We start from the raw sequence: 27,564 nt of genomic DNA, 5'->3' as shown, positions 1-27,564 counted from the left end.
CTAATTCACTAGTCTATACACTGTCATACAGCTTTTTTTCCTCTCTCTCAAAATTGGATTCTTATTATTTTGCGTTTCAGCAAAAACTGCATTTTTTTTTTCCGTTTAACTCTTTTGCTTCCATAAACATTTAAAAACGTTCTATTTTAAATATTGTAGTGGTCCCAAATGCGTATTTGTTTGTTTGTTTTACACTAAGCTTTGATGCAGCCTCTGACCTGAAGAGGTCCCTTAAAGCAATGGTAGTTACTACAAAAATACAGCCAACAGGTGGCAGCAGAGTTCCACCAGGGCCATGTTGCAACAAGCTCTTTTTGTCCGTTGTGAACAGACATGTTGTCATGGTGAGCACGCTTCTCTTTTTACACACTAAACAAAGCAAACACGATATGATGTCCTTGTGGACGTGCTGCTGGTTGACCGTCTGGCCCATACTGATGAGGAAACCCCTTTGTTGTTCAATTAAAACTTTTGAAACACCTGAAACTTTTGCAACACGTATTCCAATGACTAGAAGAAATTATCCTGTACAATATCCAGAACTGTATTGCTTCGAACCTCACCACAGGGCCAATTGCTTTCATACATTAATATATCTGCTCTACTAATAACATTATTATGTATCTATTATTGACAGTTTTTGATGATCTCTGCATGAATATGTGCGCACGTGTGCGTTTGGGGGCCTGTCTGCTGTCTCACGGTTGCGTCATCCTTTGGTAATCACACCAGATCTGGAGGATTAGTTGCGCTTCTGCCCGCTGGGAGCTCATTATGCCGCCGAGTCAACGTTGATCCCCGCGTGCACTTAAACTTGTCAATGCGCGTGAACTCAAACGTGTGATGTGCGTTTGGCGTCTGCGCATCGCACCGGAGCGCACGTGTGAATTTGTCCGGCTTTATTTCGTCTCGCCGCCTTGATTGACGCTTTCCTTTGATTCTGATTGTTCCCAGCCCAAGTGTAGATACGAGCATCTGTGATGTGACAATCTGATAGCATTCAGTGAGATGGCGTTAACCTCTCTAGAACATCACTTCTTCTTTTTCCTGTGCTTCATTAAGCTCTCTGTGACAGACTGCATGGAAATATGGGGATATGTTATTTGTTACAGTAACACATAACAGTCAATTGAAAGAATAATTTCAAGGAAAGTCAAAGGATGGAATAATTTGTGTTAGGTATGCTGCATGATCCAATAGATATTACCAGAAAGAGTTCTGTTGACTAACAAGTATGCAGACAAACAGTGTGGACTTGTTCTTTGTTTGACCAATAAACCAATTAAAAAGGAATTTACTGTAAAATTGTGAGCAGGCGTGTTTTCGTCATACTGGAATTACAACTACAGTACTTCCTACTTGTGTCAAAGAATCATGGGAAATGTAGTCCTACAATGCCAGGGGTCTGCAACCTGCTACATGAGTTAAGCTTCCACTATTGAGCAAAAATGGGTGGATAATGACTTTTTTTTTTTTTTTTTACATCTGTCAACCAAGATAGCATTAGCTAAAATAAAAACACAACATGATTGACTAACGATGAAATTTGTTCTAAATAGTTCCTGCATTGTAGTGCTCTGGTTTTTCATTTTGTATATCTGGTCACCCGAGGTTCGCTTCACAGTTTTGAGAATCGGGGTGCGAATTCAACTCAAGTGTTTGTGTGGGTTTTCTCCTGGTCGTCCAGATTCCGCCCACATTCCACAAATATGCACAATAGGCTAATTGAAGACTTGAAGTTGTGAGTGTGAGCGTAAATGGCTGTTTAAATATGGTTGCCGCCCACATCAGGGGACATTTTAAATCATTGAAATTTGGGAGGACTGTTAACACTTTTATTTGTGGTGTGTCAAATTGACAAGACGTTTGTTTTTTTTTTTTACGGGGTCTTTAGGTTTAACAGCTCAGCATTTGTCCATGCATTTATTTGACACTCGTCTGAGTTACCTTCCGTTTTTACATCCTCGGTATGTGCAGCAATAAACGCTGTGTGTTCTTGTCAGCCTTCCTGTCCACGTTGTCTTCCCTCAAACAATCTCCTTGGACTCCTCGACAGAATTGTTGAGCTGAAAGAATGTGTCGCGCGCTGTTGTGGGACCATCCCGGCGAACATCTGTTCACGCTGCGATCTGCTGGCATGCAACGCCGCCGCATTTTACAGCAAGGAAACACACATCGGCGTGTAGAACCGACATCGTCTCGTGCAAGCGCGCGACACCAAACGCCACGCGGGGGCTAATTGATCATTTTTCCAACATTAGTCGTAAGTGGCAGCCGGTGGGGAAACTCCTTGCTCCTGCTGTCTCGCGTGTGCCCGACTGGCTGTGGAGCTCTGGGCCTCTTTTTTTTCTTTTTTTTTTTTTTTGAAACCACCGGCCTCTTTTTAAAAAGCTCAATCACATCACTTACACTTGATTTAGCTCAGTTGGAAATGCTATGAAAAACGAAGATAAAGACCAAGTGGTGGTGGTGGTTAGAATGGTTTGCAAGAAAAACCTCCACCAAGGAATGAATGATGTAATTCTGGTTTAGCAACATATGCTTCTTGATACTACAAAAGAAAAAACAAACCATGATGCCTATTAGCTAACATTTAAGCATCCGGGGTCAATTGTTGCTCTAAAGCGACTTCTGCTGAAGCCTCTGAAAGTCCACTTTAATTGAGCAATTATTTCAAACTGTAGGTCAGATAATAGCTTTAGGTAGCCTGCTGATGACAGTCAACTTGAGCGAAACAAATGAGATTTTGAAGTCACAGCTTTGCTATGGAATTGTTTGAAGCGAGAGAGAGCGAGAGAGAGAGAGAGGAAGCAGTAACCATGCTGGGGGTACTAACGCAGAGGTAGTGAAGGAAATGGAAACAAGAAAAGCTAATAGATAGCTTTCATTACCCCATGGCAGCGCCACAGAATGGCCTCATTGATTTATTATTAGTATTTTTTTTCCTGCTATCTGGCTCTGTAGTTCTTCCTCCTTCTCCTTGTCTCATTTTCTCCTTCATTTGTCCTCTTCCCAATTGCTCTCTCGCTAGCCTCGATCATTCCTTGGCTTTTATTTTTCAATGTTGTTTGACTTGACTGTTTTATACGTATGCTCACCCGCTCTATGTCTGCCTCATCCTCAAAGACCGGACCGACCACGAGTGTCTCTGACAGTATTGCTTTCTTATGTATTATTCATAATGTCTGCGTGATGTCTCCTCTGCCTTGCTTGGGTACCGTTGACTTTCACAAACACTCCTACGGGATTCTATCATGGTCAATTTGATATAAAAAATAAAAATAAAAAATAAAAATATATATATATATAATAAAAATAATATTGTCATGGTTCTATTCTATCAATGCAAAATTAGGACTGAATAGTACCACAATTCTATTTGTAACTTTTGCCAGCTTTTAATGATCTCTGGCTACTGAATGTTTTAGTGCTTTGGGCATGTCACAGTATGTGCATCATGTTTTCATTTATTTATCATGCTCGAGGGTCATAGCATGTGGATGATGTCAATACTGTAAACAGACAGATTCTTGCTTTGGGATCTTAGCTGCAGAAACAAAAGCTGACAACAGAACCAAACAGACAAAAATATTGAAGGAAAATAGTACTTAATTATGGCTGACATATGTCAACACAGACATTATATCATTCAAAGTACCAACAGAGAAAAAATATCTATAGATGTGTCCATAATAGGTTTTTGCTTAGTTGTCAAATATAAACGCTGAGTGTTTGAATTTTGGAATAAAAATGACTCTCTGGTATCTCTCAATAATGCGGAAAGAATGACAGAAAGGAAATACGAGGCGTCTTTGTCACGGGAACTTTGGCAAGAATCCGCTGCCTTTGAAAGCACCCAGCTCAAAATACAAAGTCACAGAAAGATGTGCATACTGAGAAGTGTGAGGTGTCAAGTTCATGTCCTCAGGCTATAACAGCTTTTAGTTTACACATCTGCCAAACTCCCCAGGGGGAAGGTCAGTCGAAGGTAAAACGTGATCGATTGTATTTGGTGTGTGAACAAGAAATCCAGAGAAAAGCAAGTCGTGAGTTCGTCTGCGTGCTCACCTTTCCCCAATTGTGTGCTGGGGGATTCATTATTCTAATGAGGAAGTGCCATCAAATTATGCACCGACGGTGCTGTACTCTTTTTGGATTCCGGAGCAGTAAGTACAGTTCAGTTTGATTTGGAAGACAACACAGTAAATTGGAGGACATTCGGCATTTTGTATGATTACTTTTTCCAAGAAGCGGGGGTTTAAAAAAAAAAACCAAAAAATGAAATTCTGTGTTTGTTTTGTGTTCTTCCCATCATTTTCCTGTGGTCGCATGACAGTGAACATCCCATCACTCTATTACTAGTGAGAACAGTACTGTGCAAATGTCATCATAACATTTGTTGTTTTACCAATGCTATTAACTATATACTGTAAATGTACCGTACCATGTAAATAATGCATGTCATTAAACCTCACATTCAATTATACGTGCCAAAATTGACCAGTTGTTTTGAAATCTCTCGCAACTTTTAGTAACACAGTCAGTTATGTTTGGAACAAAACCAAATGGTCATATTTGGTGGAGACACCGTAAATTACCAGCTGAGGAGAAATATTCATTTGCCTTTAAGCACTTGGATAAGTTTTGGCCTAATTGTGGAAATATGTTCTTCGGCTTTTTATTCTCCACACTTTTCTGCCGTGTAATAACTCCCACATAATCCTTCCGATTTACACCGTTCATATTTCAACTTGCTTCAAAAATTCTGCCACCTTGGGAATATATCGCCTGATTTCACAGTACTTACAGTATTCGTACAACTGAATGTTAAATATCAACTTTTCCTCATTCATTTTCAGTGGGACTGACATTGAACTTTTTCTAAGTCCCATTTTCCACGCCCACTCCCATACATGCAACTTCTCATCATGACCAGCTCTGTGATACCGCTCAGTGGTGCACTTGGTAAAATGCATTGGAGGTTGCAGGCTCAAATCCCACCTTTGACTGTACATTAACAAATGTATCCATGTCAATTATGCTCAGTGATGACATGTATACCAACTATCTTAGTTCCACTTTTCCATCTAAATGACTGGTGGGTACTGCATGGCTAGGTGGCGCTATTGTGTGAATTGTATTTTTTATTTTTTGCATTTTTCCATTGGATATCATTAGTTCCATTTTTCCATCTAAATGAATGGAGGGTACGTTCAGAATAGATAACAATTGTGCATTTAATAGGGCCATTAGCCATGATTTTCAACAAGCCAAGTTGGCTCACATGTTAAATACTTGCATGGCGTTACAGAGACATGCAAGTATCGCTAGGGAAATATTTGATTAGCATTCAGCTTTCAGTATTCCCACATAATTTCTGCAGAAATTTCACTTTTTCTAGTTATGAGGTGGTATTTTTCAATAATTGAAACGGTATGTAAATAATACTTTTTTGTTCTTCATTTCCTGAAAATGTAAACTACTGCTTTTAAAGTACCCTTTCTCCTACCTTTGCTCATTTCTTAACTAGGAAATGGGCGAAATGAGCTCATGTATGATTTAATGTGGTGGACGGGACCGACAACATTTCCATTTGAACTTGCACTTGATCATTTTAGTGCTTTTTACATGCTCTTTTTCCGTCCCTGGTCACTTCCCTGTTTTTGCCAGGACTAAAATACTATCCAATTAGATTCCTTTATCTCACTATAGCTCACTCTCTTCTCTCAAGTTGGGTGATAATAGAGGGATCCATCACACCATTAGCTGCAGGCGCTTTTATAAGCTCAGCAAAATGCTGCATAGAGAGAACTCAAATTATAGACCACAGAGTTACACCTTAAAATATGCCCCATGTTGGAGTTTGGATACGTTTACGTGTGTGTGTGTAAATGTGCACGTGTGAATGATGATAGCAGGAGTCACGCTCCCTCCTAATGACTGATGATACATTTCCAGAAGGGGAGGAGAGAAAAATGGTGGCAGGTGGGTCCATCTCTCACCTGGCTGTCGGGCTCACTGTCCATCTTTCTGTCCGTGTTGTTTCCTCACACTTCGATCTAGTTTTCTCTTCAGTTGCAACGGTTATGTTTACTGTCATGACTAGAGTCATGCAAGGGTTACGTTTGGGTCATGGCCGTGAGGTCAAGTGTCTGTTTTGAACTGATGTCATCGGCATCTACTTTCAACTGGTAATACGCTATGTGATGTCAGAAGGTATGTGAATCCCTTTATCTAGTCAACAGCCAATCAGATAATTCCATGTCGGTCCTGTTAGCCACATGTCTAGCGACAGCCAATCAGATCATAGATTCGTTGTCTATATAAGCCGGTCTGAGAAGTGTGTGTTTTTGTCGGATTATTACCGCTGTTCCTCTGTGCACCTCCACAGCCCAAGTTAGCTTAGCGTCTCTCGATACATTCTAGTCAAGTTTGCTCTACGCCTCTCGTTATGCGAATAAAAAGTTAAAATCTGCGTTTTTGGAATCCAACTCCAGAACATAACAATTAGTGCCATTAAAGGAACTTTAAATGAACACGCTAATTTTGGACATTTTTCAAGAAGTTCTCACCTAAAAGCAGCGAAATAATGCGGCTCAATTTCGTATTGCAGCTCTGTTGCCTGTTCTTTGTTGTGGAGATGAATCCATTTTTTCCCCCCAAGATGTCAAATCATGTCAGGGTTGTTTTGATCTGACGTGCTCTCACCAAATGTCCGCGTGTGTGTCATTCAAGTTGTGAATGTGAAGCCAGATAAATGGGCCATGTTTGTTTGCGTAGGAGTCAGCAGCTGGTGACTCCATGTCAGCGGCAAGGAGACGGAGGCCTTCAGGGCAACAGTAGCATTGCGTGTGCGCGTGTTTGTTCTTCGCACGCGTGTGCGCGTGTGTGTCCCCACTCTGAGGGAAATCGGGGGCATGTTTGCTTCATTAAACATGCAAATGAATGCTTATCTTCCCCCAGCACCAGATATTGGTGCGAATAGATAAGAAGCCAGCGTGCTTCCGTGCCAGGGAGGCAGACGCAGAAAAGTGACTGCAACCAAAACATTGACAGTGAAATTGGCGAGTTCCAAAAAGTGCACACTTGTTGGAAAAAGGCCATTAGCCAAATTGTATAAGGGATGATTTTAGCTCATATTTCTATGATATAAGACAGCACCTGATGCCTGTTCACCAACTTTTATTACAACACAGCAACATAATGATGCTGTTTTTGCATAGCCGCATCATAAATTATGTCGGTTTGCCCTGCAGAAAAATGTGTAGGTCCAATCCAGGTGATAAATGTGCCAGGGATGTATAATAATATTGTCCATTACTTTTTCTTTTTTGTTGTAACCCCACATCCAAAATGCTGATGTGTGCTGAGTGGGCTCCGATGCGCTCAATTCCCACTGACTTAATGACGTAAAACCTTCAGCGTATGCATGGGCATCATCTACTTAACTCCTTTGGATATTGGTGCTCATGTAATGTTTGGAAAAGTCGGTTATTATGCATTTATGTGGAAATATCAGAGGAAATGTTTTGTTGCTCGCACAGAGCATGTCTGGCTTGTATTTTTGTGGCTGGATGCATACGGTGACATTTTCATCTGCGTCTGGGACAAAAGTTTACAACTGGATTAATTGAAAGCGGATTATCAAAAAAATGTCACGTCTAATTAGAAAAGGAGAAGAGAGATGCATTGCAGAAAAATATCTCGTTGGCCATAATGACATCAACCGGATCAACATTATTGCAAAATATATTCTTGTGCCATTTTTTTTTTTTTTTTTTTAACTTTTGTGCTGTTTTATGTATTTCAAATGGTAGACTTTATAGTTTTTTTTGTTTCTACTTTGGTGTTCAAGTAAAAAATGATAAGCATAAAAAAAAAAAGAGACGGAAAAAGAGTTGACTTTTTATTCAGCACTATTACCTCTGATTCCCTGTAGGAATACGAAAGCATTCAAACAAAATGAAAGACAAGACCAATTATGTACAAAATTAATGCTTTGAAAAATAAAGTAGTGTATCCTCTGTCACGCCGCCACCAGAGTGGCGGGTCATGCTTTTATTTCACAGTCAGGTTCCTGTTTTATTTTGAAGTCATTAACCACCCTCTCACCTCAGGTCACTTGCCCTTCCTCCTGCACAGTAATCACCGGTCCACGCCCATGATTGTTTCCACCTGCTCCCAATCAACCCGGACATAAAAGCCACCTGCATTCTCCCCTCCGTTGCCGAAGTGTCACATCTCAGTGCATGGAAGCGTCCTCACAGTCCTTGTTCCACAGTCCTTGTTCGATGTCTTGCCTTGCTTTGTCTTGCGCCCTTAGTTTGCCCCTTGTTTTCCTCCCTAGCGGAGCGCCTTTAGTTGTCCCTGTTTTTGAGTGCCCTTGTTTATTCTCCAGTTTGGAGCTCTTTTTGTTCTGCCTTTTTTCCCTCCTTGAGAGGTGTTTTTTGGTTCATTGGATTAAAGCTGCAGCCTTGTTGGCCAACTTACACTCTGCGTCTGAGTCCTACCTCCTCGCATCGTGTCAGTACACTTCGGCCAGCATGGACCCAGCGGAGAAGTTGGAGGCTGCACTTCGACGACAGGCCGCCCGCCTGTCGCAGACAGAGGAGCTCCAGCAGGCGATGGTCACCCGGATGGGAGAGCTCGCTGGACAGGTGCAGGAGCTAATGAGCCACCTGCGACACTCCACGCCGGCCATCACGAAACCAGAGACCGCAGAACCACCGATCCCAACCCCAGCCTTGACCGGGGCGGGGTTGAGACTGGCTCCCCCGGATCGATACTCGGGAGACCAAGGACAATGTCAGGCATTCCTGACTGAATGCGACTTACATTTTGAACTTTCGCCACAGGCTTTTCCCACCGACCGTTCCCGTGTGGCCTTCATGATTTCCCATCTGACTGGACGAGCCAGAGACTGGGCCACCACGGAATGGGCACGGCACTCCCCGACTTGCTCAACAGCAGCCGGGTTTAGCAGGGCACTTCGCCTCGTGTTCGATCCAACCAACATGGATCGGGAAAAGACTCGAGAGCTTAGCAACCTCAGACAAGGCCGAGAATCGGTGAATGATTACGCAATCCGATTCCGAACTCTAGCGGCCAAGAGTGGCTGGAATGACACAGCCCTTTTTGACCACTTTTTAAAGGGGCTTTCCACAGCCATGCAAGAACTCTTATTGCCAGTGGACTTACCTGGCGATTTGGACTCATTGATCTCGTTGGCCATCCGCACAGATCATCGACGGCGAGATCTTTTGCAGACCAGCGGACATCAACGGGGACACGGCTCCGGATTCTTCCGGCACCCAGAAGCAAGAGGCCCTCCGCGAGGTGCCCTTCCCCAGTCGCCCACCGCGGGAAGGCCCAGCGAGAGTGACGAGGAGCCGATGCAGCTGGACCGCGCCCGATTGTCTCACCACGAACGCCAGCGACGTCGTCAAGAGGGGCGATGCTACTACTGTGGAGAACAAGGCCATCTGGTGGTAGCTTGTCCCACCAAGAGAGGCTCTCCGGTGGGTACCGCGACTCACAAGCAAGGCAAAAACCGAAAACTCACGCAAGTCAAGATTTCCTGCAATGCCATTTCCACAGACCTACTAGCTCTCATTGACTCCGGAGCGGACGAGAGCCTCATGGATTGGGGTCTGGTGGAAAAATTGCAGGCAGGCACGGAGCCACTTTCCACCCATATGAGGGCCAGGGCGCTCAATGGGAAAGACTTATTCCTCATCACACATGTCACAGAGCCTCTTGAGATCCATATTGGACAGCACCGAGAACTTCTTCGCTTCCATGTCTTCCGTTCCCCATCACACACACTGGTCCTGGGTCATCCCTGGTTGCAGTTGCACAACCCCCGCATCGACTGGCGATCGGGGCGAGTCCTGGACTGGGGAGATGATTGTGAACACCATGGGGTGGAGCGGCCAGCGGCAGAGGCACCTCCCGCTGCCATCCGACAGGTGTCTCTCGTGAATGACCAGGATTACCCGGACCTGAACACCGTTCCCACCTGCTATCATCCTCTCAGGGAGGTGTTCAGTAAGACCAAGGCCATGTCACTTCCCCCACATCGATCCTATGACTGTGCGATCGAGTTGATTCCTGGATCTACCATCCCCAAGGGGAGATTGTACTCTGTTTCGGGTCCCGAACGCAAGGCCCTAAACGAGTACATAGACACTTCCTTGAAAGCCGGACTTATTCGGCCCTCGTCATCGCCAGCTGGAGCCGGTTTTTTCTTTGTGGGCAAGAAGGATGGCTCATTACGCCCTTGCATTGACTACAGTCCCCTGAATGAAATCACAGTCAAGAATCGTTATCCTCTGCCCTTGATGTCCTCAGTATTCGACCAGCTCCAGCAAGCCAAGATATTCACCAAACTGGATCTCCGCAACGCCTATCATCTCGTCCGTATTCGTGCAGGGGATGAGTGGAAAACTGGCTTCAATACTCCCCGAGGCCACTATGAATACTTAGTCATGCCATTTGGACTCACGAATGCGCCAGCTGTTTTCCAGGCCATGATCAATGACGTGCTCAAGGACTTCATCGACCAGTTCGTATATGTTTATTTGGACGACATATTGATTTACTCACCGGACTTGAAAACCCACCAGCACCATGTCACCCAAGTCTTGAAACGCCTGCTTGAACACCGGCTCTACGTGAAGGCTGAGAAGAGCCTTTTCCACGCCGATACCATCTCATTTCTGGGATTCGTCGTATCTCCTGGCAAAGTCGAGATGGAATCAGAGAAGGTCAGCGCGGTCAGGGACTGGCCCACACCTGAGTCCAGAAAGAAGGTGCAACAGTTCCTGGGATTCGCCAACTTTTACAGACGATTCATCCGCAACTTCAGCTCCATCGCAGCTCCACTCCATGCCTTGACCTCGCCACAGCAACGCTTCGTCTGGACTCCGGAGGCCAACGCCGCGTTCAACACACTCAAGAAACGTTTCACAGAGGCTCCGATGCTCAGAGTTCCCGACCCTACCCGCCAGTTCGTGGTTGAGGTAGATGCCTCCAATCTGGGCGTCGGGGCCGTCCTATCCCAAAGGAGCCAGGAGGATGGAAAGGTGCACCCCTGCGCATTCTTGTCCAGGAAGCTCTCCAAGGCCGAGCGCAATTACAGCGTTGGAGATCGGGAACTACTGGCGGTCAAGGTCGCCCTAGAAGAGTGGAGGCACTGGCTGGAGGGCGCAGAACACCCCTTCATCATTTGGACAGATCACCGCAACCTGGAGTACCTGCGCCAAGCAAAAAGACTGAACCCCCGACAGGCCAGGTGGTCATTGTTTTTTAACAGATTTTCGTTTTCTCTGACCTACAGACCCGGAAGCAAGAATGTTAAAGCAGATGCCCTTTCACGTATTCATGACCCGGAATCCACAGCAACCGAACCTGAACCCATCCTGCCGAGAGACTGCATAGTAGGAGCCCTGTCCTGGCAGATTGAAGAGGAGGTCAAGGACGCCCTTCAAGACACGATCACCCCGAAGGAATGCCCACCACGACGGCTTTTCGTCCCGGAGGCCCTAAGAGCACAGGTGATCAACTGGGCACACACCTCTCGTCTGTCTTGTCACCCAGGTACTCGCAGGACCCTGTTCGCTGTCGCCCGAAGATTCTGGTGGCCTTCCATGGAAGCCTCGGTACAGGAATATGTAAGGGCCTGCCCAGTCTGTGCCCGAAATAAATCATCTAATCAACCTCGGATGGGCCTCCTTCAGCCACTACCGATCCCCTCAAGACCCTGGGCTGAAATATCTATGGACTTTGTCACTGGACTTCCCACATCACATGGTAAAACCACAATACTTACAGTTGTTGATCGCTTCTCAAAGATGGTCCGCTTTATTCCATTACCCAAGTTACCCTCCGCCAAGAAAACAGCAGAAATAATGATAGACCAAGTATTCAGAACCCATGGATTCCCGCGACACATTGTGTCTGACCGCGGGCCCCAGTTCGTCTCTCGTTTCTGGAAAGAGTTCTGCAGAGCCATAGGGGCCAAGGCGAACTTAACCTCGGGCTACCACCCGGAAGCCAATGGACAAGCCGAGAGACTAAATCAACAGCTGGAGACCGGACTCCGGTGCTTGGTCTCCCAAAATCCGTCCACCTGGAGCAAAAACTTGGTTTGGGTTGAACTGGCTCATAACTCGTTACCCACCTCTGCCACGGGAATCACGCCGTTCAAATGTGTGCATGGTTACGACCCACCTTACTTCGCAGACCTGGAGGAGGAAGCCTCAGTTCCCTCGGTTCTCGCCATGGTCCGCCGGTGCCGCCGAATCTGGTCAGCGGCTCGACTGGCACTACAACGTCAAGGCGACAGGATGAAAAGAGCTGCTGACCGGAGGAGGAGGGCCGCACCCCAGTATCAACCAGGTCAAAAGGTATGGCTATCGACGAAGAACCTTCATCTAAATGTACCTTGTCCAAAGTTGGCCCCTAGATTCGTGGGGCCATTCCCGATCACCAAGACAGTAGGTCCAGCCGCCGTGCGCCTGCGCCTGCCTCGATCCCTCCGCACCCACCCTACCTTCCATGTGAGCCAGGTCAAGCCTGTTCAGGACAGTTCCCTGGTCCCGCCCGAGCCTGCGCCGCCCCCTCCGGAGATGGTGGAGGGGGGCCCAGTTTATAAGGTCAGAAAATTATTGGACGTCCGAAAGCGGGGCCGGGGGCACCAATACCTGGTTGACTGGGAGGGTTACGGGCCTGAAGAACGGCAATGGGTGCCCGCCCGGTTCATTGTAGACCCCTCCCTCATCGACGATTTTTATGATGAACACCCCGAGGTTCCTGGGCCGTCGAGAGCCGGCCGTTGAGGGGGGGGTACTGTCACGCCGCCACCAGAGTGGCGGGTCATGCTTTTATTTCACAGTCAGGTTCCTGTTTTATTTTGAAGTCATTAACCACCCTCTCACCTCAGGTCACTTGCCCTTCCTCCTGCACAGTAATCACCGGTCCACGCCCATGATTGTTTCCACCTGCTCCCAATCAACCCGGACATAAAAGCCACCTGCATTCTCCCCTCCGTTGCCGAAGTGTCACATCTCAGTGCATGGAAGCGTCCTCACAGTCCTTGTTCCACAGTCCTTGTTCGATGTCTTGCCTTGCTTTGTCTTGCGCCCTTAGTTTGCCCCTTGTTTTCCTCCCTAGCGGAGCGCCTTTAGTTGTCCCTGTTTTTGAGTGCCCTTGTTTATTCTCCAGTTTGGAGCTCTTTTTGTTCTGCCTTTTTTCCCTCCTTGAGAGGTGTTTTTTGGTTCATTGGATTAAAGCTGCAGCCTTGTTGGCCAACTTACACTCTGCGTCTGAGTCCTACCTCCTCGCATCGTGTCATCCTCTCTGTTTTATTGCGTGATATTCATATCCTATCCAGATTATAGGTTATAGGTGAAGACGATAAATCCAGCATCTTTATGTTCTTTGAACGAGGACTTGGACTTGCTGAGTCCTCCCAAACTGGAGACTGTGATTACACTTCTCATTGTGACTTGGCACCTTTTACAGGTCGAGCCCTCGCATGCTCTATAAAAAAAAAAATAAGGCACCCGGTACTGTATATGCTATACTAACCATCTTTATAGATTTTTTACGTGTCATAAATTGGCCACACCACCAACAGCTTGTCGATTATTAACAACATATTATATCATTTTGTGTGGGCAGGTCTAGTCCTTATCAATATCGTCCACAAGTTTGCTGCACCCTGCAGGTGGCTGCTGCGTGTTTTAGATGGAGTTGTTGAGTCATTGTAGACCAGACGTGATGATATATTTTCATAGCCGGACCAGCCAGCGCCGCTCCCACCACTTCATTCGAAGAGTTTCACTGCCTGTCGCATCCCATCCTTCTCATCCATCAGCCTCATACAGATTTCAATATATTCCCACATACTGCATCTATGCATTCACGTGTGTGTGTGTGTGTGTGTGGCTTTATCAAGTTTCCTACTGTGTGTTATTTGTGGTCCGCAATGTTATTTGTTTCCATGTTGTGAAACATTCGCTGTCTCGTCCCAGAGAAATGTCAAGCATGAGTAATTGGTTACTTTTTTATTGTTTTCTGACACAATCCATTGAATTTGCTCTGTTGGGATTCCAAAAGTTACCACGTGATTAAGGCACCAATCTTTCTTTATTTCTTTCTTGGGCAAAGTGATGGAATCTCAGTGAGCATGTCTGTCTTACCATTAAGTGGTAAAGATTCTTGGTGATGGCTCCTCGTGGGCAAATGAGAAGAAAATTCTTAGTATCAGGGAGTTTTCTTCCAATTGAAGTGACGAGTAGATTCCAGTAAAGGTAAAAGCTATTGGTGAAGAATCCTCGCTCTGAAGAGAGTTCCGAAGGTGAGCAGACTTTGAGTTGTCTAAGCAGAGGGCAAAATGGCAAAGCGTGATGCGTGTTTCATATGTTCTCACAAATGTTAAGACCAAATCCAAATCAGCGTTGTTTTTCTTGGCAAGGTTGCCACGGCAACTGTGTCTGGTGAAGTAAAAATGAACATCGGCGTAGTTCAAGTTAATTTGATAAAAGGCCAAAAATGGGGCTGAATGTGAAAGTGAATTCAAAGTCTGTGAGTCTGAACGGTTGTTTGCAATTGGCTGGTGACAATTTCAGGGCGGAGCTGCTTTTCCCCTGAAGTCATCGGGGATACACTCGGGGGTACTCGGAGCTTACTCAACCACTGCAATGCTCATATTCCTGGAATATTGGGTCAACTTTGTACAGTTCCTGACTTAATTCTGTTGTGAAACACATTGACCTTTAATCATCGCATCCATGTGGATGTCGACAAGCCAACAGGGGTCGTGAAGAGGGACTTGTTCAGGCTTCAACGGCGTCATCGTCTCCCTCTGATAGTGACTCCCTCGAAATCATACGTTTATTGATTATCCCCACTAGGTTGAGTGATTTCGGCTGCCTCGGCCCCCAAAACTCGGGATCCAACCAAGACATCTGACAAGACAAACTGCTGTGAGTTTGTGTGTTTGCTGCATCAAAGTGATGGTGTGCAGGAGCATTTATTTGTATTTTCTTTTCGACAGGGTTTCCCTAATTTGACAAGAAAAGCTCCGTATCGGTCACATACAGCAGGAAGTTGGTCATTCAAGTGTTAAATTTCAAGTGAATGATCCTTTTCCCTTTCACAACACAGACGTCACATTCCATATTACCGCAATTGCTCCAATCTGGTGAATAATTGCTCCGTGTCAGAAAATGGAGATTGACAATCAGTCATAGGCGACTCCCACGGGTAGCGCGTCTGACGAACACTGATGACAAGATTGTTGTCAGCCTTTGCTTTCTATTTTCTGCTTTCCTCAGTGTTGACAGCTCGTACAACATTTTAATTTTGCCCTATTTTTGTTGCTCGTGACTTGCATGACAATGTTTTTCCCTGTCAGACAGCAGTTCCTTGGAATATCCAAAAGAAAAATCAGCACCGCTGTGAATTTGTTGCCTTTTCCACACATTTATAGATGCAGTCAGAATACTGTTGGCAAACAATGATTTTATTACTTGCACTTTAATTTCCTTGTGTGTATTCTTCCGATTCATATGCAAATGTGTACTGCTATGCTAATAAGTAAGACTATTTAGTGATTGCTGTTCAGTCAAATGCGGCTTAATGGATCTGCAAGCGCATTTATCGCAAATGAATCATTTGCGTTTGCTTCACCTTATAATAGAACATTTTCAAGAAACGGGCTTCGGGTTGCTTGTGCCACCAAGATGCCGTCTGCGAGCACAATTGGAAGAGTGCATACGTATGCTACACTTCAAGAGAGGCGGCAAAATACTCCAATCCATTTTGAATAGCATGGCCCAGGCCTTGCAATTGAATCATGTCATTTAGCAGACCTTGGCTGCGTTTTTCCTGCCACCTCATCCCAAACACAACTGGAAATAACTAAAAAGGCACATCTGAAGAATAACAATCATGGTGGAAAAAAACAAAAAAAAACAACAGAAAATGGTTTTTCTCCAGCGCTGCGTTGGTGCCAGTAGGAAAATGGAGCCTTTGACTTGCTAACAAGCCAAGTTGAGCTCATTTTTTAGCTTACAATAAAAAAAGACAACATACATGAAAAAGCTCCATAAATCCAAAATACTCTGACAATTGTTTTGATATTTTCAGAGGTTAAAGTTGACATGAGTAGAGTTGTGCATTTGTTTTTGTGTTATTAAGTGCCTTTTAACCTTTGTTAATGTACATTTGTGCTCATACATTTACATAACCCGGACTGTGCTTCTCAATTATTTTCTGTTCCACCAACCAGGAAAAAGAAAACGTGTCACACACCCCAACTATAAATAGTATTATTTGTCTTGACAATTGCATAACTTGATATCGTTATTAATGTTAAAGAAAACGAAAAAAAGAAAGCAACTTAGACAACTTAAAATATTACATTCCTACTTAAACTATAAATAGTTTTTGAGCGGGTAATTTAACTACATGATGCTTAAAAACTAAAACATCCATTTTGTGTTGATTAGGAGCAAATATACGTTTTACTTCTTTCTACCCTCTTTCATTTTTTTTTAATTAAATAAACACAAATAATTATATGCAATTAAAAATAACATATAATACTATCAACAAATAATAAATAAAAATGGATTAACAACGTTAATTCAGGTCCCCAAAATATAAATCCATATATTTTGTCCATTTCTTTTAATCAAAATGAGAAAATCAGGATTAATGGCTACAATGAGCACGTTTTCCAGTCCATCTATTCAAATCAGGATGATCACAAGGACTCACCATCTTGCAATACTTGTAATAAGCACTCTTTCATGGCACTTGATAGAGATCTGTAATATCCAACCTGTCCAGCTTGCACATGTATATCATGATGTCCTTTTCATCAAAAAGAGATGTGAATTCACTTGCATTGAATGTTGACTGATAACGATACATTTGATCACTTTGCCTGTCGCTGCTATCCTGCCAGCATCAACAAATGCACGCGGCGGGCGTTGGGGACGTACGCGGGGGGACGTTGGGGGACGTTGGGGGACGTTTCCCCACTTCTATGTCTTGTGGTTATGTGAACAGCAATGAAAATAGAAGCTCTTTATGGATATTAAGCATTAATATAATGCAAATTTACAGCCTGCTTGGTGAGAACAGGTGCTAATGTATTTGTCTTCAGACTTGGTGAAACAGCATGTGGCTCATTCCCCAATGTATTCATAATCCGTTTGTGTGAACATGCAATTTAGCTATATATTAATACAGTATATCAGGCCCTTGGTGTTGTCTAGTTTGTATTCCTTTAATATCGAAAATTGCCACAAAACTAAGGGTGACAACTTTTGTTCAAATGAAAATTCAACTCGAATTGCATGACTGCAGTGATTCACCTCATCCCTGGTGAATTATGCATGCAGGTATTCTGTCATCATCTGTTATGATATAAGGCAGCTTAACCGCCATGATGGTTTTAATAGCTTCGTGATTTAGAAACACGCGGCAGATGTTCCTTCACAATACACTTAGCTACCATGCAAGCATTTATGACCGCCATTAAGTGCAGACTTGCATGTGCAAGTTGTCCGTATCCAACAGGGAGCTTTTCAAGATCTCACGTAGTGTGTGAGTGTGAACTGTACGTGCGAGATACGAAAGCCACGTGAGCATTCTAACACGTTGCCGTGGCAGATTTGGACACAAGCGGAAGATTGTGAGGTCCTCGAAAAAGGCTCGTGTGAGAAAACAATCTTCAAATAAATGTTCTGCACTCTGCTGCATTGTTTTGGTTTTGTGAGGAGATGTCCCGTTTTGTTGCAGCTGTCAGTCGTGGCGCATTGAAGGTGCTTCAGTCCAGACTTTGACCAGTTGCTTTCTTTTTCTGCCTGACCAATTGAACCGTCAAAACTCCTCAAAGTTTGTTTTAAGCCTCGCTGGGAACAAAAAAAGTCAGCGCACAATCGTGTGCGCATCTGCACAGAAACAAACACGTCTCTGCCTTTGTACAAATAATTCACAACATAACTTCATCTCGCACACAAGTTTGATAGAAACATAACGCACACGCGCACACGCGCTCACTGCATAAAAGACAATCTGGTTGCTTTGATTGACAGCTTGCAGTTATCATGTCATCCTGTCATGCTGACAATAATGAAGCATTGATGATGGTTGTTCGGGCAACCATCAGTGGGTGGATTGTAGATCATCATAAAAGATCGATCGGAGTGCTTCTGAGCCTAAAACTTGGTTTTCCATGACGCAAATCTGGGAGGAAAATATTGACACTGGGCATTTTTATTTAGGGGTGTACTCACTTTTGTTGCTCGGGCTTGAACTATTAATTGCTTTGAGTCATTTTGAGGGAACAATACATCTCCACTGTTGCATATGCTCTCCAATAAGTTTTAGCCCTCAATTTTGTCATTTCTCGTCTTCCGACACCCCGTGAGAGTAAACATGTTTGGCTGTGCACACAGTTTCACGCTCAAAGTGTTGTAAAGTGCTGCAATGTGTTAAAGGAGGCAAATGGAGGATTTGGGCAGCCTCGTTTCAAGGAGGTGTGTTGCTGTTTTATTCGCGTGATGCCCTCAAAGTTGAAGGTTCGTGACTTATGAAGGATGCCGAGATTGTCCTTCAAGACATTAGCAGGTTATCTATAGTGGATGTTAAAAAAGGTCCCATGCACATACAACTTATCTTGTTTGTGAGCCACATTTGTTACTCACATTTTTAATTCCCACTTTTTTTGCCGAGAAACAACTCCGACATAATACTTCCGATTTCCTCTTGCATCAAAAATTCATCCCTTCCAGCGCTGGTTGAAGTGGCTGGGGAGAGGGAAGTCTGGGTTTCCCTCCTCAAGCTGCTGCCCCCGCGACCCGACCTCGGATAAGCGGAAGAAGATGGATGGATGGATCAACTTCATTTCAAACTTTCTAATTTTCACACAATTTATCATTCCATTTACTCCACAAGCGTTCAGCTATTAATTAGCATTCCGCTTTCAGCATTCTCACACAATTTCTCCAGATATTGCACTTAGTCAAGTTAAATTGGAAACTGTACCGAATTTTAATTCACATTATAACTCACATTATGATCCAATTGGTACTGTTGGTAGAATCTCCCAATTAATCGTCCATTTCAAGTCCCTTACTACACAAAATAACAAAGTATGTCAGATGAATTACTGTATAATCAAGAGTAACATTTTGTGACAATATCTTATATGTAGTCTCACGATTCTAAACATGACATTCTGATTAATATTACATCTCAAGGGTCGGCCATTTTGCTGTTGACTGCAAATAACATCAATGTTGCTCAGGTCTCAGGTAACGACCAATCACAGTTCAGTTTCAGAAAACAGGTGAGCTGTGATTGGTCATTGCACATATTGTTATAAAAAAAAAAAATAAAAATGTTTTGGGTTGACTTTCCTTGAAAAATGGTCTTACAAGCAGTATTTTGAGATGAAATCTTTCCCAGCATTCTGTGCTTGCATCCATTTTAACGTCGGGGACCTGCGATCCAGCAAGGTTATCAGCATTTTCTTTTCTGTACTCGTGCCACGTTGACTACAAGATAGCAGCTTTGTTTGTCATGTACATGATATGAGCTATACGGAAACAATTCTAAGGTGTCGTTTGGGTGCGGCAGGGTTTCATTAGGTTAGTAGAGGGCGCTGTGAGATTTAGCTGTTGCCAGTGCAGTTATGTAAAGCGTCGCTACACAACAGGATTCCTATTTTAAGAAAGTGGCAGCCTGTTGGGGTTGAAGTGTTGCGATATCCCGAGCGGACGCGTGCAACAAAGTAGAATGACGCCGATTGTACTTAGCTCAACTGCCTCTCATGTCTGTTTTTCCAACCCCGTCAAATGTCTTTGCGTTTATGCTTTTCTTGCAGTTCTACGGATGAGCAGTTCCGTTGGAATGCGCAAGGTAATTAACATTTCACTTCACCACTTGATTAAAGGTCACACTTGTAAGTATACATTCTACTTGTGTATGGCTCAATCCCAGAATCATTGATTGTGGTCTACTTTCTCAGCTGATGGACAAAAGGATATTGAGGATGAGTTGACCACAGGTCTGGAGTTGGTGGATTCCTGCATCCGTTCCCTCCAGGAGTCGGGAATCCTTGACGGCGTGGAAAGTAAGCGTGTTCATCGGCAACCTTTTGTACGTCTGTGCATGCTTGTTTGTTTGTGTTTGTTTGTGTGTTTTCACAGGCTAACTGGGAACTCAAATAGGCCTGATTGAATTCTAATGATTTCCCACATGTTGTGCTCTTGACGTTCCTCAAAGCAAACCTGCAAACCAAAACAAAGCTCAGTTCCAGCCAAAATGCATAAAAAAAACATTCGAGAGAAACTCATTAGAATTTTTTACTTTTTGTATTTATTCAAATTTGTTCTCAACGGAGATCGTTTGCAGATAACAAACCTTTATTTATTGAAATTGTTTCAAAATTCAAGGTCTTAACTGGAAATGGTCATTCACAATCACACTATAATCAGGCACTTTTGCAGAATTTGAAAAAAAAAAAACCAGGAAAAAAACACGAGTTTTAGCTGTAAATGTTTGTTTGATTCGGTCAGAGGAAGAAAGAGCCGTCGTTAGGCATTTAGTCATGCCAGGTGGACCTTTTTAAAGCTGCTCTATGTAGCAATTTACACCCAAATATCTTAACAGTGGCCTTTTTGTTTGACCATTATGACATCTTCTAATTAGCATATTAACATATTAGCAAAGCTCTGGCCAATAGTTTTCAGACTGGATTTGATTTCAAATTTCCCGCTCCCCGTCTGTGTGTGTGTGTGTGATGTCATGCGCGTTTCGTGGCTAAACTTCATCTGACTTTCCTCTGTCACAATACTTGTATTGTGGCTATAGCATTCTCGCCGAATGTGAATTCTGGCCGTATAAAACTTTTCTTAAGCATGTAAAAATAGCTCATTTGTAGAGACTCACTTGCCAACTTTGTCAAATCAGGAGATTAGTTTTCGTCGTCGTGCTGTGCTAATGTGCAGTTTGGCCATGCACAGGGTACACCTTGGTTTGACATATTTTCACATCTGGTTTACTCAGATAAGAAACCGGTTAGCATGAGCAAGTACATGTGTACAATGTAGTGAGAGAAATGGCGCTTTATGAAAGCGAATGCTTTTGTGATTGCTCCTATTGTGATGCTCCTGCTGTTTTGCAAATGTGCATAGCCCACAAGCATTTCAATGTGTGGGACCTGATAAATTCAATTCATCTTGCAGTGAATGGAATATAAGTAAAAAAAAAAAATAAAAAAAAATCTCTCCATGTAGTTTTTGCCAGTTGCAGTGTAAATTACGCATATCTTAAAACTCATCTTTCATTCACGGACACACTCGCTATCATAAATGCATGGAACACAAATTCACCCTCACTTCCACAACACCTTAAGAACAAGCTCCAAAGTCCCTGTGGCCAACACCAACCCACTTTACATCACATGCACACATTTTGAAACAAACATGCACTGTACATATTTTTTTTCTGTACGCCAACACCAAAGCTCTTTTTGACGGCTCCGGGAGCTCCGATTCGCACAAAGTAATGGTTAAGAATTCATGACAAGCAAGGGATTGCATGGGGATGGGATAAGACAAGTGTTTTGTGAAGGCAAGAAGCCGAGGAGGTTGATCTCACTTTTCACTTTTCAAGTTATTGGATGATAGAGACTGAGAAATAAGACATTGCATTTGTTTTTCTGGGGTAGACGCTCACGGTAGGCTGTGAAATTTCATGCTTTATTTCTTATTGTGGTTATAGTTCATTGCTTCCTGACAAATGAACACCTGAGTTAGAGCACCTGTCATCACACAGAAGCTTTAGGAGGGGTGTGCTCGAAAAATCGATACGGGAATATATCGTTGTGGGTTTCTTTACAATATGCGCATTGATACGGAGATGTCAGAATCGATGTTGCGCATTCGATCATAAATTTTCTCGCCGCATCTGAAACTGCAACTTGCTGACATGGCGCACACATTAAAAGAAGACATCGTTTTTGCTATCCAGCATAATAAAAATGTCATTTGGTTATACGTAGAACTGTTTTCATAAAAAATGTAGGTAATATAAAATATCGCCTTGAAGGTCATATATTGGGGTACAATTTTTTTGGAACAAGAAAAATCATTAAAACATTTGGCAAACATCTCGTGAACATTCGGCGACCTCGAATGAACGCGGACGAGAACATTTTTAACTTACTGCCACAATAATAAAGAATGCCGTTGTGCTTGCTTGCCTAACATTGTTTGAGAACATTTGTTGTGCTTTTTCTTATTTTCTGAAAATGGTTACAAATATGCTATTGGCCTAACAATATCATTATCCTAACAACCTGATATTCATCTATTCTTTTTGGGATACTGCACTTGAGCTTCTCCCATTTTTAGAATGTGTTTTGTTGACATTTCTCATATGATTTCCTTCTAAATAATTGTAAGAATATATTTTAATGCAACTTTCTTCCTGTGTATTCAAAGCTCAGCACTGCACGACCGTGTCAGCCCTTTTAAGCATTTCATTAATGTGGTGCATCCGCCACGAAAGCTGTAATTAAGCACATCGCAGGCGTATCAGTCTTTTTTTTTTTTTCTTTTTTGTCAGAAATGAAAAGAGACAGTAAAGGAGTAAAAATAGTCACGCTAATGAAATATATATGAGCGATGGGAGCAGAAGTCACAGACCTGACTGCCCTTGAATCAAGCACAATGTGACATAAACACAAACGTACTCGTCCACAAAACCGCCTATTGAGAAGTTTGATAACCTACTTGGTGTCACGGACAATATTAGGCACCGGTGCAATCATCAAATTCAATATTCAAATGATTTAGTGTAACCAGTTACTGCCTCGTGTCATAATCACTGAAGTGTTACGCAAACATTGACGTCAGCAAGGTTGAGATGAAATAATTCAATCATTGTAAATATAAGTTGAAAAATATTCTGAATTGTCTGAATTTGAACAGTGAACTTCCAGAAAACAAATGGGCCTCTAAGATTCCATATTGTTATGAATATTCTCTTTGTAAAAGCAGATTTTCCATTCATTCCGTTGAATGCATCTAAGTAGGTCATTGTCGGAGAAACACGTTTGCCGTTTTATTGATTGATTGATTGATTTTGGAGTTTTGGGTTTGAAGAATTGTAAAATAATTGTGAGCAGTGAGCCGCCCGAGGCACCAAGTAAAAGTAGCTTGAAAAAGATGGCGTTCCTCGATTCCTCGCCAAAGTCGATGCATTGCGGAAAAGGGTTCAAATGGAGGTTTGTTCGAGTCGACGGTACGAGGCAACTTTCAACATGGAAACATATCGAGTTGTTGCAACTTCTTCCTTTCAGCCTTCCTCCTCCTCCTCGTCCTCCTCATCCTCCCATGTTCTCTGTTCCTCTGTTTCTCTTTCCCTCTGCTAATAAATTATGTATGCCATCTCCAACTCGCGGAGTGCTGCACTGCTGCACTATCTGCTCTAAATTGTGCTCTCTCTCTCTCTCTCTCGTTCTCTTTCTCGCTTCCCCATTTCACTCTTCGCCTCTCAATCGCGCCCCTTCATCCCCCGCTACTCTTTCAATCTCTCGCTGGTCTTGGTCTCGCCGATATACATGCATGCTCGCATGACAAACTCCACCCCCCGTCCGACCGACTCCCGTCTCGCTGTGCGTAGGACCGGCGCTCCTCTCCCAGAGTTCCTTGCAGCTCAACTCCACCCCGGAGGCTTCGCTCCAGTACTCTGCCAGCTACCATAGCAACCAGACCCTCGCCCTTAGCGACAGCATCTCCGCAGCATCTCCTCAGCGCGGCGGGCAGGTTGGAGGAGCCGTGCACAGCTACAACCAGGTAGGAAAGGCTGAAGGCGCTCACCATGTAAACAACAACACCGTTTCACTTTTTCACTACTTAGAGCACTTGACGGATTCATTTCAAGAGCCTGCATGTACTTTTACAGCAAGATTTTATTTATTTTTTTACGGTCGTCTTGTTGCTCCAGTTGTGCGTCCGAACACTGAGCAAACGTCACTCCACTTTTCTTTTAGCCTTTATTTCCACATCAATTACAATGTACCTCCTGTATCCTATAATGCATTAATGAAGTTTTCAAACACAGTTAAAGCCGTTATTAAGGAGACGGGTAATAATCTGCTCACCCACACACAATTAAGAGCAATCAAAAGCACCCCAGTGAGTGTTGTGTTTATGAGGACCTGAGAAATAAAGCTGCAAGTAGAATCACAGCAGTGTGTTAATGAAGAGTAATACAGTACGTCAAGATTTCCAAGGTGATGCATTATGGCCATAAACGTGCTTATTTGCCCACCAGGGGCCTCGCAAACAGACGCTCAAATAATCTGCCTTTGTTAATAGCTGCAGTGTTTTGTTTTTTGTTTTTTTTTCAAGGTATTGCTGCTTTAATTTTTCACTGTCAGATCAGTCTCAGCCATTTTCAGAAATAAAGTGGGTGGAAATAATTCCAAATACTGGATAATGACGTGAAAAACCGTCACTGGCATTGAAAGAGTTAAGTTTCTACATTTCCCCACATAATTCCATATTATTAGCTGTCATATTGGTGCTTCCCCTTCTTTCTTCCCCTCCTCCTTGCTCACATTGCTGTGTGTGTAATCGCCTGTCAGTGTAATTGGGCCAGAGCTGTCAGAGAGGGTCACAAATGGACTTTTTCACCAGCTACTGCTGCAGCTGGATGTGCAGGTGCGGCCTACAGGCACGCGCGCGTGTGCTTCTCTTGGCATGTGATTGCAGCAGTGTTCCCTTGGCCGAGCATAACCCGCATATTGTTTTTATATTTTTGCTAATATGTGTACGTTTAACACTAGAAGATGCCGTTTCTGGCCGATTTGGAGGCAAATAAAAAGGAGACGCGTGTTGGTGCTCTGCAGGGTATTTATAACCCTGAGAGGCTTTGCTTGAATAATACATGGCTACACGGCACCTCAACTTTTCCACTGTTTGAGTGGCAGAAGTAGCATTGCAAAGGTGACAACCAATACAATAGGGAAAGCTTGCTCATCAATTTTCCTTCTCAATGATTCATCCGTCTATCCGAATGCTGCCTTTAACGTGATCAACTTTGCTATCAAGCATCTTGGAATGGCTTGCATTGAATTTCATTTCTTGTCCAGCGTTTGAACCTAACACGGGTTCCCGTGCTGCTTATTCCTTGTGTGCATGCCGATGAAAACATGATACCGGACTTGAAATCGACACTTGGAATTAGTTATCACCGCATACATTTTTAATTAGGGGTGTATTGTGAGAAAAAAAACCCATACAAGTATTTTTTGTAATCTATCATATGATATTGATAATACAATTTGGAAATATATTTAAAAAAAAAAACATGTTTATCTGTATTCTGAAAATCATGAAGTTGTTTTGATGTGAGTTTGTAAGTTATTCATGAAGGTTACATGGAAAATGAGATGATTTCAGCAAATTATAATGAGCAGCTGAGGAAGCTGCTAAAAGGAAATAATAATTAGGTGGAGTGCAACTCATAGAAGCGACGTTCATTTGTGAATTGAACTTTTTTGAGAGTGGCAGTCAACTGTATGCTAATTTGACCTGAAGAAGTTTCAGAACTGGGATTGAAAGTCACAATCTCCGAATTGTGAAGTGCTCATGCTAACAGTTAGCCACATGAACTACTGTATGTCTTATTCAATAATGTGGAATATTGCTCTTGCGTTTGCATTGGCAATGTAAAGTATAGCACAAATTGTGGTTATGGTAAACAGTGCGAATGTAAAACCAGCAAAGACAGCCAAAACCGTCGTCATTTTTAACATGCTCCTATATTTATACCGATTCACTTTTGTTAGTCCTCATCCAGGGAAAGTTTTGCTGAGCTGGCCTGGCCTTTTTGCATTGCTGCAATTGCTATTCCGCATACTTGTACACAGTTTGTGCACACATGCACGTCTTCTTTTAGACGCTATTTAATCTTGCCATTAATTGAGGTGAGCCAGCAACGGTCGCTTTTTTTGTTGTTTTTTTCCTTCTCTGTTTTGCAAGCCAAAGTGAAATAATGCCAGCGCTCCAAGGTGACTCAGGCACTATTATCGCTGCTCGGGTGGCTAATAATGTATCTGGATCACCTTTACAGCTCTAAGTATCAACATAAGGCTGAGAGGCTCAGCTGAGCACTGGCATATGTCCTCTCCCTCCCACCTCTGCGTCTGTGTGTGAAGACTAAGGCAGCATGTTCTCAGAAGAATTTAGGAAGGAATTGCGCCAAATGTTCCAACTTGTCGGGTTTTTCTGCACCAATTTGTCACAACCACTTGTATGCTGATTTGTAGAACAATAATGCAGCTTGTATTTGTCTCAGAGTTTGTTTGTAAGTGTACTTGAGATCTCAACAGGGGTTAAAATTTCTTAGCACGCATTTCCACACTGGTTGCCTGTCATTGAAAAGCCAAAATAAGCAGTTTAGTTTGAGTTATTGGAACCTTGTATAAGTGAAAAACCTTGACGATACTTGGGCCTATCAGGGACGTGTGGTCAGGCAGTGCCTCACTACTGCCCCACGGTCTTCTTATCTGGCTGCTGGTTAGATGATTTCAAAATAGATTACAACAAATGATTTCACATTTAACTCGCAACTTTATGTAACCTTGATGTGACAATACCTGACGTTTCATATGTTAATACACAAAGCCTGTAGTTTGAGTAGGTGCTTAATGAGAGATTATTTTGGTCAGAGCAGCTCCTCTGACTTCATCATCTGCTTCCAAGAGTGTGTTTGAATCCCCCTCGGTGTTCCATGACGTTCGTTTGGAGCTTCATGCAGGCCCCTTCGCTCAAACATGTGACTCAAGTCATTGTGCATAAAAGTTTTTGAATACTCTTTCTCTCTTTCATTCTGCTCTGGTTCACTCTGCGTTTCTCCCTTCCCATTCCGTTACGTCACCATTCCTCCCTCTGTAATTATTCATCGCACTTTCTTTCCCTTCCTCGTCTGTATTTCTTCCACCGTCCCCCAGGTGACTTCGAGCCGCGCAGCCCAGCAGCAACAATCACAAAGTGGGGCGGGGTCGGGTAAGTGTTCACCTCTCCCCTTCCTCTTTTTCTTGCCTCTGGTCAATTAGAGTCATATATTTTTGTTCGATTAATAAATCAAGATGGCAGTTTGCTGAAATTCAAATAATCGTTCAAATATGTGCTACTTGTAATATCGCGGAAGTGATTTGCGACACTCGGCGGCAAAGCTTCACGCTGTCCAAACTTTGCTTTGTCTTTCAGCTGGGTGAAGCAGCATGTGGCACATGTTGCACATTTATTTTGTATGTTTTGTAAACAATTGGATGTTTGTGGTCATGCTTAATGGCAGCTGCAGCATGAAAACATTGGCTACTGTATTCTGTGTGCAATATTTCCACTTTCTTGTAAGGAAGAACAAAAAGCATGTAAATAGTTAATAATATTAGTGAGCTACCTTTAAACATCAACACCTGTATTTTAGCAGAATCAAACAAGATTGCAGTTCATGAAATAATTT

At 43.3% G+C, this 27,564-nt stretch overlaps 1 protein-coding gene across 4 annotated transcripts in view; it reads left to right on the top strand.

Moving 5' to 3' along the window:
- ctnnd2a (catenin (cadherin-associated protein), delta 2a) overlaps nucleotides 1–27,564 on the top strand; it is a 160,597-nt gene that overhangs the window by 52,278 nt on the left and 80,755 nt on the right. For all 4 annotated transcript variants that reach the window (XM_077508499.1, XM_077508498.1, XM_077508496.1 and 1 more), the window contains 4 exons: nucleotides 19,907–19,941; nucleotides 20,051–20,155; nucleotides 23,713–23,885; nucleotides 27,050–27,104. In XM_077508499.1, the coding sequence (XP_077364625.1) occupies nucleotides 19,907–19,941; nucleotides 20,051–20,155; nucleotides 23,713–23,885; nucleotides 27,050–27,104 (368 nt within the window). The remainder of the gene's footprint in view (nucleotides 1–19,906; nucleotides 19,942–20,050; nucleotides 20,156–23,712; nucleotides 23,886–27,049; nucleotides 27,105–27,564) is intronic.

This window comes from Festucalex cinctus, chromosome 20 (assembly GCF_051991245.1).
Source record: "Festucalex cinctus isolate MCC-2025b chromosome 20, RoL_Fcin_1.0, whole genome shotgun sequence".
NCBI lineage: Eukaryota > Metazoa > Chordata > Actinopteri > Syngnathiformes > Syngnathidae > Festucalex > Festucalex cinctus.
The sequence above is the reverse complement of the archived record's forward strand: the minus strand, read 5'-3'. Positions and strand labels throughout refer to the sequence as shown.